The sequence below is a fragment of the Ahaetulla prasina genome, chromosome 2 (assembly GCF_028640845.1).
Source record: "Ahaetulla prasina isolate Xishuangbanna chromosome 2, ASM2864084v1, whole genome shotgun sequence".
NCBI lineage: Eukaryota > Metazoa > Chordata > Lepidosauria > Squamata > Colubridae > Ahaetulla > Ahaetulla prasina.
The window spans coordinates 186313220-186332244 of NC_080540.1; the positions used below are offsets into that span (position 1 = coordinate 186313220).

Here is a 19025-nt window from a genome sequence, read left to right on the forward strand (position 1 = left end):
TGGGCTTGAAGTTGCAGGAACTTTGGTGGAGAGTGTCCTACTGGAATTCAATATAATGCAGACACAAGCAATAGAACATAGTCAAACCAGTTTCCTAACTTTAAAAGAGCTGATTTCAACAAACTTATGAAAGAACCTGGAAAGGACTCTCAAAGGTGAAAACAACTCAAGAAGTTTGGGAATCTTTAAAAATATGATTTGTGCATGGTTGCACAAAGAACTCTCTGATAAACTGAAAGACAAAAATGATAAGTATAAAACAATAGAAAGAAGGACAATATAACTAAAGCAGGATGCAAGCATATAGTTCCAATCTGCAAAGATTGTCAGGGAAGCTAATGCTCAAAATAAACTAATGTTAAAAATAATTTTAAAAAATCTCAACATATAAAAAGTATTTAAAAAGTCAAGGAAATAATTGGTCTACTAATGGGAGACGATGGCAAGGAAGTCAAGCAGCAGGGAGAAAACAGAGCAGCTTAATTCCTATTTTGCATTTGTTTTCATAAAAAAAGAAAAAAAACAGACAAATCTATCAAAAACAGAAATGTAAAAGACAGACTAGGAACACAAATTAAAATAGACAAGAAAATGCTGAGAGAACACTTGCCCACTCTAGATGAGTTCAAATCAGGAGTGAAATGCTCCCAGTTCGCACCGGCTCGCCCGATTAAGTAGCGATGGCAGCTGCTGGTTCGGAGGACCGGTAGCAAAAATCCCTGACCCCGCCCCCCTACCCCTGCTGAGCCGCACCATCAGAAGAGGTTTTTTTTTTTAACTTTTAAAAGTTTTTCTTCAGCCGAAAACATGCCTTTAAAAGTAAAAAAAAAACCCTCTGATGATCTCGGGGCTGAAGAGAGATCATCAGAACACTTTAAAAGTTTTTTTTTAAAAAACCTCTTCAGCCAAAGGGGGAAAAAAGGAAAAGGGGAGGGCTTTAAAAGGCTCCTCTGACCATCCCAGCTGAGTTCCTCATCACCAGAACCTTAAAAAACATGTTTTCTACATGTTAAAACAATTATTTTAAGAGGTTCTGGGCTGATATGAGGGAACTTCAGCTGAGATCGTCAGAGGAGCTGACTTTAAAACTTTCCAGTTTCCTGATCCTAGCAGGCTTTTAAAATCACTTTTTAACAGCCCCCACTTACAAGAGCCCCCACCCTTGCCCAGCCAATTCCCCCTTCTCACTTACCTATAATTACTGCATACTGTTCCTTTTGGGCTGGCAACGCAATGCTTACTTCAGCTACTGATTACAGCCTGCTTTGACTTCCTGCTTTGCTGAATGAGGAACTCTGGGATTTGAAGTCCACAAACCTAAAGCTACTAAAGTTGGAGACCCCTGATCTAAAAAAATAAATAAAAATAATAAAATAAAATATTTGTGCAGCTTTCTGAAATTTGGTGTGTTTCTGTAGTGTTTCACTCTAACTACACAAACACACAAAATCTCACAAAGCTGTATGTGGCATTTTGTGTGTGTGTGAGTCAGTTGTGTTGTGTGTGTGGAAAGTGTGAAAGTGTGAGGTTCCTGCTTGTTGCAGGGGCCATTTTGGGTGAAGTGCAGCTGACTCACATTGTGTGTGAGTCAGTTGTGTTGTGTTGTGTTGTGTGTGTGTAAAGTGTGAAAGTTGGTTTTTGGTACCTCTTATAGTTTTGTATACTTTGTTTATTATTTTTATTATTTATTGTTATTGGCCACACCCACCAATTAAGCCACGCCCACAAAACCGGTTGGGAAATTTTTTAGATTTCACCCCTGGTTCAAATCCTCTGGTTCCAAGATCACGTTCCAAGACATGATCTTGGAACCACTGAACCATATCTTTCAATAATCCTGGAACACAAGGGAATCACCAGACGATTGAAAAAGAACTGATGTGGTGCCCATTTCAAAAAAAAAGGGGGGGGACATTTAGAAAACTACAGGACAATCAGCTGACAACAATATCTGGGAAGATCCTGGAAAAGATAGATTAACAGAGTTGGAAGGGACGTTGTAGGTCATCTAGTCCAACCAGGGGTAAAATCCAGCAGGTTCTAATAGGTTCTGGAGAACCGGTAGCGGAAATTTTTAGTAGTTTGGAGAACCGGCAAATACCACCTCTGGCTGACCCGAGAGTGGGATGGGAATGAAGATTTTGCAATATCCTTCCCCCAGGATTAGGGAGGGAATGGGGATTTTGCAGTATCCTTCCCCTGGAGTGGGGTGGGAATGGAGATTTTGCAGTATCCTTCCCCTGAGTGGGGTGGAAATGGAGATTTTGCATTATCTTTCCCCTGCCATGCCCACCAAGCCACACCACGCCCACCAAACCATGCCCACAGAACCAATAGTAAAAAAAATTGGATTTCACCACTGAGTCTAACCCAAGCCCAAGCAGGAGACCCTACACCATCCCTGACAAATGGCAATCCAATCTACCCTTCATCACCCTCCAGTGATGAAGCTCCCATAACTTCTGTAAGGCAAGCTGTTCCACTGATTGTTCTCACTGTCAAAAAATTCCTCCTTATTTCTAGGTTGAATCTCTCCTTCATCAGTTTCTATCCATTATTCCTTGTCTGTCCTTCAAGTGCTTTGGAAAATAGCTTGACCCCCTCCTCTCTGTGGTAGCCCCTCAAATATTGGAACACTGCTATCATGTCTCCCTGGTCCTTCTCTTCACTAGACTAGCAATGGTAGATTACCAAGAAATAGGTTGTGGTCTACTTTGTTGAATGCCTTGCTGAAGTCTAAGTATATTATACCCACAGTATTTCAATGGTCTACTAATTCAGTCTCTATGTTGATCAAGCAACTGATCTGTGAACACCTAGAAGCAAGCAAAGTGGATCATCGAAATGCTGTGGGCATAGTATACTTGGATTTCAATAAGGCATTTGACAAAGTACACCATAATCTACTTCTTGGTAAGATAAAAAACTGTGGGATGGACAGCATCATCACCAGATGGATTTGTAACTGGCTGACAAACCACACTTTAACAGAACCGCATATATATGGAGAAAAGTAAGCTGTGAGGTACCCAGGGGTGGGATCCTACCAGTTTAACAACCGGTTCACTAAGCGGTTGTTTGCTAGACTTTTTGAAATTTTTCCACTTGTGTGTGCATTTGTGTTCATGGTCTCCCTGCCAATATGGCACTTTTAAAAAAAGATTATTAGTTCAACTTGCAATCATTTCACTTGTGTTTGGCAGGGTTACCTTCCCACCTAAAGTGGTCCCTATTTTTCTACTTGCATTTTTTACATGCTTTCAAACTGCTAGGTTGGCAGAAGCTGGGACAAGTAATGGGAGCTCACCCGTGGCACTAGGGATTCAAACCGCTGAACTGCTGATCTTTCGATCGAAAAGCTCAGGGTCTTAGCCACTGAGCCACCGCATCCCTATTCTTAATAATAATATAATAATAGTAATAATAATAATAGTAATAGTAATAGTAATAATAATAATAATAATAATAATAATAATAATAATAATAATAATAATAATAATAATAATTTAATTTGTATACCGCCCTTCTCCCGAAGGACTCAGGGCGGTGCACAGCCAGAATAAAATATAGACAAAAGCACACACAATATTAATAACAACCCTTAAAAAACTTATTCAATTAGCCAGAAAATTTAAGATAAAAATTACACCCTATAAAATTACAGAAATTTAAAAACCCCTTAAATTAAATTAAAATTTTAAAAATCAAGCCAGTCCAGCCATATGAAATAAATAGGTTTTAAGTTTGCGGCGAAAGGTCCTAAGGTCAGGTAATTGTCGAAGTCCAAGGGGAAGCTCGTTCCACAGGGTAGGAGCCCCCACAGAGAAGGCCCTCCCCTGGGGGCAGCCAGTCGACATTGTTTGGCTGATGGCACCCTAAGGAGTCCCTCTCTGTGGGAATGCACTGGTCGCTGGGAGATAGAAGACGGCAGTAGACGATCCCGTAGGTATCCCGGTCCTAAGCCATGGAGCGCTTTAAAGGTAATAACCAATACCTTGAAGCGCACCCGGAAAACAACAGGTAGCCAGTGCAGTCTGTTAGGTGTTACGTGGGAGCTCCGCACTGCTCCCTCAATAACCCGCGCAGCCGCGTTCTGGACTAGCTGGAGTCTCTGAGTGCTCTTCAAGGGGAGCCCCATGTAGAGAGCATTGCAATAGTCCAAGCGAGAGGTAACGAGAGCATGAGTGACCGTGCATAGGGCATCCCGGTCCAGGAAGGGACGCAACTGGCGGATCAGGCGAACCTGATAAAAAGCTCTCCTGGAGACGGTCGCCAAATGTTCTTCAAAGGACAACCGCCCATCCAGGAGCACGCCCAAGTTGCGCACCCTCTCCATCGGGGCCAGCGACTCGCCCCCAAAAGACAGCCGCATCTGCAGCTGACTGTACCGGGGTGCCGGCATCCACAGCCACTCCGTCTTGGAGGGATTAAGTTTGAGCCTGTTCCTCCCCATCCAGACCCGTACGGCTTCCAAACACCGGGACAGCACTTCGACGGCTTCGCTGGGGTGGCCTGGGGTGGAAAAGTACAGCTGTGTGTCATCAGCGTACAGTTGGTATCTCACCCCAAAACCACTGATGATCTCACCCAGCGGCTTCATATAGATGTTGAACAGGAGGGGTGAGAGAATCGATCCCTGTGGCACCCCACACATGAGGCACCTCGGGGTCGATCTCTGCCCTCCTGTCAACACCGTCTGCATCCGGTCAGAGAGGTAGGAGGAGAACCATCGATAAACGGTGCCTCCCATTCCCAACCCCTCCAACCGGCGCAGCAGGATACCATGGTTGATGGTATCAAAAGCCGCTGAGAGGTCTAATAGGACCAGGGCAGAGGAATAACCCTTATCCCTGGCCCTCCAGAGATCATCCACCAACACGACCAAAGCCGTCTCCGTATGTATCCGGGCCGAAAGCCGGACTGGAATGGGTCTAGACAGACAGTTTCATCCAGGTACTGGGGTAGCTGACATGCCACCGCACTCTCTACAACCTTCGCCGTAAAGCGAAGTTGGAGACTGGACGACTGATTTCTTAAAACAGCTGGGTCCAGGGAAGGCTTCTTAAGGAGAGGTCTCACCACCGCCTCTTTCAAGGCAGCGGGAAAGACCCCCTCCCACAAAGAAGCATTTGTAATCCCCCAGAGCCAGCCTCGTGTCACCTCCTGCGTGGCCAGCACCAACCAGGAGGGGCATGGATCCAGTAAACATGTGGTGGCATTCAACCTACCCAGCAACCTGTCCATGTCCTCGGGAGTCACATGGTCAAAGTTATCCCAAACCACCTCAACAAGACGGGTCTCGGAACTCTCGCCTGGATCTACCCAATTTTGATCCAATCCGTCCCGAAGCTGAACGATTTAATTGTATAGATAACCGTTAAACTCCTCAGCACGCCCTTGTAGGGGGTCCTCCCGTCCCTCCTGTTGAAGGAGAGAGCAGGTCACCCGAAACAGGGCGGCCGGGCGGTTATCTGCCGACGCAATGAGGGAGGAAACGTAGGAATGTTTTGCATCCCTCAATGCCACTAGGTAGGTCCTACTATAGGACCTAACTAGTGTCCGGTCAGCCTCAGAACGGCTGGATCTCCAGACACTCTCTAGGCATCTTCTCCGGCGTTTCATCTCCCTCAGCTCCTCGGAGAACCAAGGAGCTGGTTGAGACCGACGCTGGGTCAGAGGCCACAAAGGCACAACACGGTCCAAAGCTCCAGCCGCAGCCTGTTCCCAGGTTGCGACTAGTTCTTCAGTCGTGTCGTGGGCCAGATTCTCGGGAAACGGCCCAGGCTCCGTCAGGAACCTCTCCGGGTCCATCAGGCGCCTGGGACTGAACCAACGCATTGGTTCCATCTCCTTGTGGTGGTGGGTAGCGGTCAGAAAGACTAGACGAAGGAGAAAATGATCTGACCATGACAAAGGTTCGACAACTAAATCATTTAAAATCAGATCATTAAACCACTGGCCAGAGATAAAAATCAAGTCCAGGGTGCCTCCCCCAACGTGGGTAGGGCCGTCAATTAATTGAATCAGGTCCATGGCCGTCATGGAAGCCATGAACTCCCGAGCTGCCGAGGATGCCGCGCCGGTTGATGGCAGATTGAAATCCCCATGACCAACAGTCTAGGGCAGGGCTGTTGTCACACAGCAAGGAGCCAGGTAGGTGATCAGCAAGCCCACCTGAGTCCTACGACCGCACTTTACGTAGAGGGATTCACACCCAGCTATCTGAGGCACAGTGGTCTCCCTCGGCTCAAGACTCTCCTTAATAATAACCGCCACCCCACCACCCCTACCCTGGGCCCTCGGCTGATGGAATGCTCGGAAACCTGGTGGGCACATTTCCACTAGGGGAACGTCCCCTTCGGTGCCCAACCAGGTTTCCGTAATGCCCATAACGTCTGCGGTCCCTTCCTGAATTAGATCTGAAATCAGGGGGCTTTGTTAACCACGGACCTAGCATTACATAACATCAGCCGAAGGCCCAAGTCCCGAGTACTCTGGCCACTCAGGGAACGGGAAAATCCTGGGGGGCCGGAGCACGCAATCGCTCTTAAACAGCGAGAGCGAACCCCCAAAACCTGATGTGTCCCCCCCATTCCGTCATATCTGCCTCTCCCACTTACCATATTAATAACTCGACCCTGATAAGCTGGAACGACACCCTCCCCCGCTACCATCGGACCTGTTAAATTACCGCCGCAAACACGTGTTGGACTTAGCACCCTCCCTGACGGGTTTCCCCCCCCACCTATCCACCCTCCCAACCCAAACCCGTCAATTTCCCTCCCCCCCCCTAAAATTTCCGTTAAAACTCCCCCTTAAAAAACGGTTAAAACAGTTCGTTAAAAATCTCCTAAGCCTCCTAGATTTAGCATGCCAACTCTCGGGGTTCCAAAACCCGTCCTCAAGATGGGCCCTCGATAGTGTGAAGGGCCAAACCTGCGAGAGAGGGGAATCTCGCAGGGCAAGAAGGTCCGCAGTTGAAAATCTTCGCATAACAAAAAGTACGGTACGGTTAGCAGTCCATCCAAGCCGGTCAAGATGTCACTACAGCAGAACTAGGCTCCCTGGCTGGCAAGATAGACCGTGGACTTCCAGGACTCCGTGGGGCTGTTACTCTACCACCAAACCCAAACGGCCACCATTTGCCCCAGGTCCAGATAAAACCAGCCACTCTCCTCTGAGCCAGTCCATTCGGCTTGATGTTAAGAGTCGATATGGACCTTGATGTAAAAAGTTGATATAGGCCAGGGACTCCATACCCGGCAACTCTGGCTCTTCAGGCCAAGCCTTAGTGAGGGCCTCGACCATCCAGAATAGACCCATCAGGCGAAAAGGCCGTCGCATCGCCACCGGCCGGAACTCCAAGCCGTCACCGCCGCCGCCGCCGCCATCTTGGGCCATCCTGGGCTGAACTGCAGAGGGTCTGAAAGAGGGCCAGCTTCACCTCCAACTCCCTCTTCAACGGGCCGGACCCTCCAGATAACTCGTCCGACCTTCTGCCTCTCTAACGTCCTACCCTCTCCTCTCTGGCGTTGATGGTAAAGCCCTCCAGCGTAGATAGTAAAGCCCTCAGCCCCTGGGGGAGGGGGGGCTGCTGCCGCCGGAACCCGGAAGCCAAGCTGCAACTGCCGCGGCCACCGCCCCCAACAGAAGGCCAAAGGAAACGCCGAGGGAAACGCCATGGGAAGAGGTCCGACCATCCCTTCTCCGGTGTCGATGGGAAAGCCCTCAGCCCCTGGGGGAAGCCGCCGCCGCCACCAGGACCTGGAAGCCATGCCGCGGCCGTGGCCGCGGCCCCAGCAGAGGCCAAGGGAAACGCCGAGCCTACCACACGTCCTGGGCTCTCAACTCGGCCAGCCTCATCCTACACATTGCATAAGATGTTCCCCCGGCAGGGTCTGGGACCAGAAGGTCAAAAAACAAATCCTCCCAGTCCCAGGCCCTAGGAAAGGCCGCCAACCGCTCTGACGAAGATTTTCACCGCGCCATCTTGGCGCATGCTCAGATAGTGAAGTATTCTTGGCTTCTAGGTACTCGCTAAAAACAAAATGACCATCAGATCGTTAGTATTTCTTATATTATTATTAACACACTCTGATGCTAATAAGTTAGACATTCTACTCCCCCTCCCAACCTGAAAATAACCCTGGAGAGAACGGGATAGGACAGGAGAGACTTCTGTGGGGGAAGCCTCAGGGAGAAAAGGGGATAGGATAGGGGAGGCTTTTGTGGCACAAGGCTAAGGAAGAGAAGGGGATAAGATAGAGGAGGCTTCTATAGGGCAAGAGTGAGGGAGAGAAGGGGAGAGAAGAGGCCGATAGTAACTACTCATTAATTTTCAAGCTGTAAGTGTCAATTTATCAAGCCCAGTCACATAGTTTCGTAGTGGAACATGGGTATTCAGCTAGTGGCTTATAAAAGTCATTATACTTTTCCAAAACAGAAACAGCAGGTGGGCCTTGTGCAAGTTTTCATTTTCATTTCAAAGCAGTCACAATGCTAGCTACTAATTAAGAAGATTGGATTAATTTATCTAAGAAGTTAAGTATTTCTTCTCCCTCCCCTAATTCCTCCAGAAGCCATTAAAACAATTTGGGCTTCTGGCCCCCCACCCTAACCTCATCCTTTATCTATATTGACATCTATAGCTGAGTACCTAAGGTCTGGGGGCCTAAGTAGCTAAGGTCATTGTCCTTGGGAAAAAAGGATGACCTTGCCAATACAATCAGCATATAACAGAACTCCAGGACTGGCTGGAACAATTAAATATACTTGCAGAAGAACAAGCAGGATTCAAGGAAGGATGACTTACCATTGACCAATGCTCTAGCATCTCATTGAAAAATACTCCTCCTGCAACACTTCCTCCTCTTATGCCTCTTTCATAGACTTCAAAACAGCTTTCATATCACAAACCAAACTTTGGGACAATAGTTTACCTCATTTAACAGAATGACATCTCTCATAATAAGGTGCAACCCTTAGGGTGATCTCATTAATTCCTTTTATATTGAGAAGTATAGTAAGGCTGCATATTTGCCCAACTCCTATTCAATGTCTATATCAACTTCATGGGTGGGCCATCTCCTCAACATAAATTTTTACTCTTCAAAATTAGCTGAAAGACACATTTTACTCTATGAAGATGATGTAGCAATACCTACTGGCCTTAAAAGAGGACTGAGAGTACTAGTACAGTTGCAAGAAAGTCCACCTAAACCCTAACTATCAGAACATCAAAATTTGCAAAATGCCAAGGACCACTCTTGGAGGATAGATAGCCATAAAATTGAGCAGGTCTCCCATTTCAAATATAGGAAGTAGTCCTACACTCTGCCAACAGTAGAAAAAGCCATATGGACTACATTGCTGAAAATGAACACAGGAGCTCATTTGCATCCTTAAATTCCTCAAGATAAAAAATGGCTACTACTTATATATTTATACTTATACTTATATATTCAAATAATAACTTAAATTATTTGAAGTTAATTGGGACAACTTGTTTAGGATGCCCAGTTAGGTTCCTTGTCCAATTTTGTACCATTAGAACTTGTTCAGTACAGATTCCTAAGATTAGGCCTTCAAACCCCAAAATGCGGCTCTAATGCCACTAGACTAGAAACAGGCCTCATAAAAGTAGAAGCTACAGCAGTGATGACTAACATTTTTGTTTACTATAATGCAATGCGCACCCCCCACGCATGCACGCACGACCCCCCCATGACCCCCATGCATGCCCCCCCACCCAAGTTTGGGCCTGGAAAGCCTCCTGCACTAACCTGGAACCCAAAACACAGTGGGAGGCTACTTCCGGCCAGTCACTCCCCTACACCCGTTTGCCTGTTTGCCTCGCCGCCGCTGTCAGGAAAGGCCCCAAAACTGCACTGCCGAGATCCACATTGGAGGCCATTCGCACCGGCAAAGCAGCATATCCTCCTCCTCCTGCCAGCCTCACTGTCATATCTTGAGGTTTGCCTTACCAGGGGATGAAGAAATATCCTGGAGGTGGGGGGAATGTCCGCAGTGACAGAGACTGCAGCCATGCTCTGGAGAAGCCCCATTGGAGCCAATAAACTGTGTGTATGGCAGCGAGCAGAGCAAGAGAAGCGGGATGCCCGATACTCAGCTGTGCACACTGGATGCCCAACAATCAGCTGTGCAACCACACGAAGCCGGTCGGGCGATTTCCAACATGTCCTGCACTGGCGGGGCATATGGCTTGCCTAGATAACTGTGCTGGGAGGCGGCTGACACTGCCTTTACAGAGGCAACTCCTCCTGCCAGACTCGCACTTAGGGCAGTGTCAAGCCAGCCAGCCATGCAAAGAGGCAGTGGCACGGCAAAGAGGCAGAGCCACTTTGCTGGCATGAATGGCCTCCAACATGGATCCTGGGCAGTGCAGTTTCAGGTCCTTCCCTGAGGGTGGCAGCAAGGCAGGCGGGCGCAGGGGAGCGACTGGTGGCAGCACTGCTGGCTGGAAAGAGGGTAGATGTCCTAGGGCTGCATGCGGGCATTGACGGCATGACCAATGCACAAGCGCACTACGAGGCACTGCCCAGTGGACATGAGCGCTGGGAAATTAACTTCTGGTTTGCGCAAATGAGTGCCAGTAACCAGAAGACTAGATGGCCGATGCGCATGCGTGCACCGGAAACCTGGAAGTAGAATGGCTGATGCTGCATGTGCCAAGCGACATAGCTCTTGTCCGGCACGCATGCCATAGGTTCGCCATCACGGAACTAGAGTGTGGGTGACATATTCAACTACTGGTTCATACTATCCTTATGGCCCTTTGGCCTTGCCCCACTAACTATGAGGGACAATTTTCAGTCCACATGGAAAAAGATAGTAAAAACTAAACTCTCATTCTTGGTCTTCTCTCCAGGTCTTCAATTCAGCAAATCAAGCCAAAGCTCTCATTAAACAGCTAATAATGGGCACAGAGTATAACTAGGTCTAGCCAGGACTGCAAACTTTATTGACAGGGAACCTAATAGGTTCTCTGCCTCTCTTATGCCATACTTAACCAATCTTGAAGTACCTGATCATCAAAGAGCCTTTACTTTGGCACAATGTCACACCCTCCCTGCAATATCCTTGAAGGTCAATATAAAAAGATCCCCTACCTAAAAACTCAATGTCTCTGTGACTCTGGACACATGGAAACTATAAAATATGTGCTATAGAACATATTACAGAAATGGTCATACTAGCCTCATCTCACCATTATTGTGTTAATACCCGGACGGACAGGATAATTCTACACCTCCCTGCTGCTCCCAGATACTAAACCTGTCATAGCATAAAACATTGTCAGGTTCTGTGTAGTTGCATTTGAAATTTGTTAGAAAATGATTTGTGCCACAAACCAGTTTTAATGAGCACCTAGTTTATCATTGTAGAGTGCTTACTATTACAAATAAATGTAGTTTGTCATGTTCCCCTATCTCCAGTCATTGCTCTCAACCAACTTTCTAGGCCCCTTTTAAAGATTCTTTTTAGATTTTTGTTCTTGCACTCTTTTGCTTTGATATATATAATTTTATTTCATTGCATTTTTATGCTTTTGAATAATAAAGATTTGATTTGAACCCCTTATCAGTTTGGCTGAGCTAAAAGAAAGGGTGATTGCCCCAAAGCCATCAAGTAAGCTGCCAAGACAGAAACTGAAATTAATCCAACTACTACTTAGCAGGTAATATAGTTAAAGTGTATGAAGCAAGATATTCTTACCAGTGAGATCTGATGGAACAAGGTACTTCCTCTTGTCCAGATCAGGTACTCTAGCTTTGGGTGCCTTCTCCACTATAACCTAGAGAAAGGAACAAAAAATAAATAAATTTCTTTTGAAGGGACCATATCCTTAATAAAACAAGTGTGGAGTTTCTCATCACAATTTTGTAAACCATTCAAGCAGTGGTGGAATTCAAATTTTTTTACTACTGGTTCTGTGGGTGGGGCTTGGTGGGAATGGTGTGGCTTGGTGGGCATGGCAGGGGAAGAATACTGCAAAATCCCCATTCCCTCCCAACTCCTGGGGGAAGGATATTGCAAAATCTCCATTCCCACACCACTCTGGGGTCAATAGTTTTCCAAACTACTCAAAATTTCCGCTACCAGTTCTACAGAAATTGTCAGAATCTGCTGAATAGCACCCCTGCATTCAAGTCTTTCCCATTATCACTATGTTCCCCCATCTTTTTCAACAGATAAATGACATATACATATGAAAAATATTACTTCAATATTTGAAAGAAAAAAGCCAAGAGTCATGAACTGATACAAATCTTTAAAGGTATATTCATTAATTTAGATAGTCCAAGTATTAATACAGGTAGTACTTGACTCACAACGGATCATTTAGTGACTATTTGAAGTTACAATGACACTGAAAAAATTGCAGCAATTCACTTAACAAATGTAGCAAAAAAAATGGGGCAAAATTCACAACAAATTTCTCACTTAGCAACTTTTAGTTTTAAAAGTTAGTTTAAATTTTAGGCTCAATTGTGGTCATAAGTTGCGGACTGTAAGGTCCTGCCTCTCCCTCCTGTTCAAGAAAGCATGGACTTTCAAAACTTTAGCATTTCAAAAAGAAACTTTTATTGAGAGGAAGTGAATGCAAGACAATGCAAAGCAGGGTCTGAGTTCCCCCCAGGCAATTCTATTAGGATAAAGTGGTTAGAAACCCCTCCACTCAGTTTGCCAATCCACAGGTGCGAAGATATTGTGGAAACGGTTGTCCTGAAAAAAGAGATAAGGATTTGTTCCCATGCATTTCTTCTGTGAGGCTTCCAAACTGAAAGAAAACAGATGGCCCTCCCCCCTTGTATATCCCCCAAGGTAAATCAAAACACAGGGCAGAATAGGTGACAGGGTAAAAGTTATAAACTAGGGAATTACAGGATACAAAGGAAAACATGATGAGAGCAATAAGTGGGGTCCCCTCCCCACTTGAATGGCGGTATCACAATAGGGATCTGACAGGACTACCTGTATATAATTTGATTTCACAAACCGATGTCCATTTTGAGAAAGCATTAGAGAAGAATTATATTTTACAGCTGACTAGTAAAACAATTTGTAAAATTTCTTCTTCCTCCACCAGCTGAGGAGAGGATCTAAACGGGGAAAATTAACTGGAAAATTTTGATGTACAAACTTCAGTTCTGGCTTTGCTATACTGTATTCCACTTGGCTTTTAGTAAAATATACTTTCAACCCAAATGAAGTTTTTTCCTAAAGGACCAAGTTGGAGCAGATATGACAGCTGGCCTGTTAACAATATATCCATGAGGCGGGACCCTTGGCACCTGAAGTGTCCCAGGCTCAGGAGCAAAAAATTGAGAGGTTTAACCTCCAGATCCCTAATCATGTTCAGTGTCCCCTGGTTCACATTCTGAACCATCATCTCAATGAAAGGATATCTTAATGTAACAATTGATTATTCTCTTTATATAATCACAGACTGGAACTCATGTTAGAGGCCTCCCCCTTAACCAGGATGGGTGCATAGGATAGATTTTACAGATGTTGTAATTGCTATTGATTAGAAGGGCGTGCTATGCAATTGGTTTTGTCTTTATTGAGACTCATCAATTCCACCAAATTAGGGCTAACAAATTTGTATTGCAAAGATTTTGGCTGCCACTAGATGACAATTCTTTGATGGAAGTCTCTGCTGCCATCTGGTGGCTTGTTGGGTCTGATACCTTTATTTATTTAATAAAGTAGAACAAGAAAAAAATAGCAGTAAGAGAAAATAGAAAGCAATCCAACAACATTGGCTATATTAAATATATTTTATGGGAGAACCTAATGCATAATTTATTTTGTTGTTATATTATTATTTGTTGTTTGATAAATTTTAACTGATATTAGTGATTATTCTTTATAATCTAAATAGTCCTTAATCATCCTATCATTTACATGAATGTGATAGGAAGAATGTAGTTCTACCAGTTTTTTTACTAATAATGATAATATTAATCAAATCTTTTGCATTCACAGGGATTAACAGAGAAAGATGACCTAAGAAAATACTGTAGTTTCTCCAACATTTCTTAACCTAGCATTTAAATATTATATATTAAAAATGTACATGGAATGCAAATTATATGCCCCATTAAGCTTATAAAGCATATATATCTTATACTTTTCTGAAGATGAAATATTCAAAGGCACCAGGCTCTTTTCCTTCTCGCTACAGACAATGTTAAACATTATACCTAAAGCAATAAATACATAGATGACCTCCATCTATCTATCTATCCTATCACAGAATGATCTGGTAGAATAAATATAATAGCTATAAAATCCCTCCTATCCCCTTGCTCTCCTGTTCAAGCATCAATCTGTTCCCATGACAACTTTGTACATGTAATCCTTAATTTACAACCACAATTGAGCCCAAACTTTCTGTGGCTAAGCAAGGCAGTTGTTAAGTGAATTTCTCCCATTTTATGACCTTTTTTGCCACAGCTGTTAAGCAAACCACTGCAGTTGCTAAATGAATCATGCAGACATTAAGTAAGTTACCTTACTTAACAGTTAATACTTAATACTGTAACATTACCTTACAGATGACCTCCACCCTGTCAAAGACCTTAGAGTTTTCATATCCAATGATCTAAGTGCCAAAGCCCATTGCAACTACATCGCAAAAAAGGCTTTAAGAGTTGTAAACCTAATCTTACGTAGCTTCTTCTCCAGAAACACTACACTACTAACCAGAGTTTATAAAACATTTGCTAGACCAATTCTTGAATACAGCTCGCCTGTCTGGAACCCATATCACATTTCAGACATCAATACAATTGAACATGTCCAGAAATATTTTAAAAGAAGAGTTCTCCACTCCTCTGAATACAACAAAATACCTTATGCCACCAGACTTGAAATCTTGGGTTTAGAAAACTTAGAACTCCTCCGCCTCCGACAGGACCTGTGTTTAACTCATAAAATCATCTATTGCAATGTCCTTCCTTCCTACTTCAGCTTCAATCACAACAATACAAGAGCAAACAATAGATTTAAACTTAATGTTGACTTAACTTCAATCTTGATTGCAGAAAATATGACTTCTGTAACAGAGTTGTTAATGCTTGGAACACACTACCTGACTTTGTGGTCTCTTCTCAAAATCCCCAAAGCTTTAACCAAAAACTGTCTACTATTGACCTCACCCCATTCCTAAGAGGTCTGTAAGGGGCGTGCATAAGAGCACAAACGTGCCTACCGTTCCTGTCCTATTGTTTCCTTTCATTATATCCAGTTAATATAGTTATTGCATACTTATATATATGCTTATATTTTATATAGTTACTTTCATGCTTATGCTTATATATACTGTTGTGACAAAATAAATAAATAAAAATAAAAATAAATAAATAAATAAAAATAAAAGTCTGGATTCCCCATTGACTTTGCTTGTTGGCAGGGAAGGTCACAAATGGTAATCACATGATCCTACAACAGTTCAGGTAGTGACAGTTTGAAGTTACAACAGCGCTGAAAAAAGTGATTTATAACTTTTTTTTTATTGAAAAAGTTAAAAAAAAAACATTTCCCCCCTTTTCCCCCTCCCCCTCACAGCCCCTTCCCCTCCCCGCTTCCCGGATCAATCACAAGGTATTGTTATACATATACAAAACACAGAGTAAGATTTTCCCTTCTAATCAGTTAGCCTCATCCGAGTCTTTTCTTTTCCTGACCTCCCCCATTACATTCTAAAATAATACATCCTAAATATTCAAAGGCAATCTGATATCTCTTAATCTGATATCTGTTTTGTAAATAATCAATCCATTTTTTCCATTCAATTAAATATCTTTCCTGCGTATTGTCTTTCAAAAAGGCTGAGATTTTTGCCATCTCAGCCAAGTTACTAACTTTCAATATCCATTCTTCTATTGTAGGTAATTCTTTTTTCTTCCAATATTGTCCAATCAGCAGCCTTGCTGCTGTTATTAAGTTCAAGATCAATTTAGTCTCAGTCACTGTACAATCCGTTATAATTCCCAAAAGGAAAAATTGCGGCAGGAACTTTATCTTCTTCTTCAAGACATTTTGAATAATCCACCAAATTCTTATCCAAAAGGCCTTAATTTTCTTGCAAGTCCACCAAATATGAAAATATGTAGCATCATCACACTCACATCTCCAACATTTTGCTTAGATATCAGGATACATACATGATAATTTTTTGGGATCTAAATGCCATCTATAAAACATCTTATAAAAATTTTCCCTTAGATTCTGTGCTTGTGTAAACTTAACATTTCTAACCCAGATTTTCTCCCATGTTGCTCTGACCAATTGTCTTGTTGCTGGTTCACGAAGCAGTGCAGGTATTGCTCCAGATAATTTATTCAGTCCCACTGTCAGTTTCCGGATGATGTGCCAACAACAGGCAGATTTTCACATCCAAGGCCTTCATCAGCCCTTTCCAAAACTGGGCTGTAAATTGAGCCCCTCTGTCCAATACGACCCTATCAGGTAGGCCGTGCAACTGGAAAACGTGTTGGATAAAGATACGGGCAGTGGCGCAAGTCGTCGGTTATCCCCGACATGGAATGAAATGCGCCATCTTCATCAGCATGTGATTTATAACTCTTTATTACACTTGCGACCATTGCAGCATCCTCATAGTCACATAATCAAAATTCAGGTGCTTGGCAACTGACTCATATTTATGACCAGTGGTGGGATTCAAATAATTTAACAACCGGTTCTCTGCCCTAATGAATTCTTCCAACAACCAGTTCACCAAACTGCTCAGAAAGTTAACAATCAGTTCTCCCGAAGTGGTGCGAATTGGCTGAATCCCACCAATGTTTATGACTGTTGCAATGTCCTAGGCTCATGTGATCCCTTTTACAACTTTTTGACAAACCAAGTCAATGGAGAAGCCACAGTCACTCAACTGTGTTACCTATTTAACAACTGCAGTGATTTATTTAACTGTTGCAAAAAAATCATAAAATGGGGCAAAATTCAGTTAACAACTATCTTGCTTAGCAACACAAATTTTGGGCTCAATTGTGATCATAATTTGAGGACTACCTGTATATTGTCATAAATACATAGCCAAGCACCCAAATTTTGAATGCATGACTATGGGATATTGCTGTAAGTGTGAAGACTGATCATAAGTTCATTTTTTTCTGTCCCATGGTCACTAAACAAATGGCTGTATTCTTGAAGCCCTCAACCTGTCTCACTTTTACAGTCTCAAAATGGGGCCGTAGTGGCTCATGTGGTAAGACGCTAGGTCTGTGTGCCGCTAATGTCTGACAGCTCAGTGGCTTGATTCCCACGAACAAATAAACTGTGGAGGGAAAAGAAAGGAGTCTCCCCCTTTCGGTATACCCCTACTGGTATTCAGGTATCCCGCAGATAAAGATAACACCATCCGAAAAAATTCCTTCCACAGAGGCAGCCAGCCACCTCAGTGATCCTGTAACACGTGCCATATGCTAAATAAATAAATAAAAGTCTCAAAATTGTTTCCTGTTGTATTATTTCTTTTCCTTTTTCCTGTCTTGACCAGGAAGGTTAATATTGCTCATTTGCAATATTGCTCAAATTCAACAATAGGATCTGTACATTAAGTTGCTTATTAACCATAATTACATATTTTGCAATTTGTCTGGTTCAAACATAGGATTTTTCTCTTGTACAAAAACAATCTTAGCAGAAATCTAGAGAATGCTGATACTTTCAGTATTTTCATGATTTAGTAGGAGAAAAATGCCTGAAAAAAATTCACAAGATTAGAAAACCCAGCTGTCTGTTTACCATACAGATAAGATGACATTCACATTTCTATTAATCATGTCACAGATTACAATTTTTAAAGGTACTGGCCAACATAGTATCAAGATATATTATATTACATTACACACACACACACACACACGTGTGTGTGTATATATGTAATGTATATATTTACATTATACACACACACATATACACACATATACGTGTGTGTATACACACATATACATAACATATATTATATATGTACACACACACATATACACACCAGTCCCTACCTCAGCTACAGTATCACAATATTAACAGGTTGAAAGGATCAAGAGGTGATCCTATGATTCAACACCCCGACTAATAAAGCGCGTCAAAGGTCCATTCATTCTATCGACAAAAGCGCGATTTTACGCCTCCCTACTCACAGGAACTCGGTCCGGGTATTTCTTTCGGATTTTCTCTCCTTCTTTTTTTCTGTATTCAAAAGGATGGTCTTCCTTATACTGGAACTTCATGGCTTGAGCAGATACGGACAGCGTCTTCTACAATCCCTGTCTCCTTAATTGACCGTTCCAACGCTCTTAACAATCGCGATAAGAAAACGCAGCTGCCGGGAACTGCAACTTTCGGGACGATTCGCTTGCTTCTAGACCAGCTGATCAAAGGATACACAATAAACAAGCACAGTCCAAGACATGCATTGTGACGTCACTCTGGGTAAAATCAGCATCCGCCTCCGCCTGTTTCGTAGATTGCACCGCTTCAAATTGTGGGGAAAGACAAAAAGCGACATATTTGAGATCGTTATTCAGACGATTAATAATGGAACACTGCGGTTAGTGACGAAATCTTTGCGGATGGAAAGGCAAGATTGAGATTACTCTTGTTGTTTTTTAAACTTTACAAATCGTTCTGCGTTTCATAGGAATAATAGAAGGAAGTAAGAAAATGTTGACTCCAATGAAAATGCAATTCGATGTAGGACCGAATCAGGAAGTTATTTATTTACTCGTTCTGTACAATGACTTTAGTTTAGACTATGTCCTAAACATATTATTAAAATATAAACTAATTATAAATGAGTGAATAGAATCGAATTAATATTTCAAGCCACATTATATCGTACATGCTACATTTTTCCTAATTCAAAGAGCAGTATGAATTACTCAGTTTATAGGATTTGCTTTAGCTTGGCAATCTCAACGAGAACAGAACTGGGACGTCATTCCTGAGGAACTCCACTCTCTGCAAGC

At 43.2% G+C, this 19025-nt stretch overlaps 1 protein-coding gene across 1 annotated transcript in view; it reads right to left on the reverse strand.

Moving 5' to 3' along the window:
- Nucleotides 1–18434, reverse strand: part of GABARAPL1 (GABA type A receptor associated protein like 1) — a 133037-nt gene extending 114603 nt beyond the window's left edge. The window contains exons 1-2 of the mRNA XM_058166812.1: nucleotides 18198–18434; nucleotides 11737–11815 (exon numbers count right to left, since the gene is read on the reverse strand). Coding sequence (XP_058022795.1) covers nucleotides 11737–11815; nucleotides 18198–18287 — 169 coding nt within the window. The 5' untranslated portion in view covers nucleotides 18288–18434. The remainder of the gene's footprint in view (nucleotides 1–11736; nucleotides 11816–18197) is intronic.
- Between the last annotated feature and the right edge of the window lie 591 nt (nucleotides 18435–19025).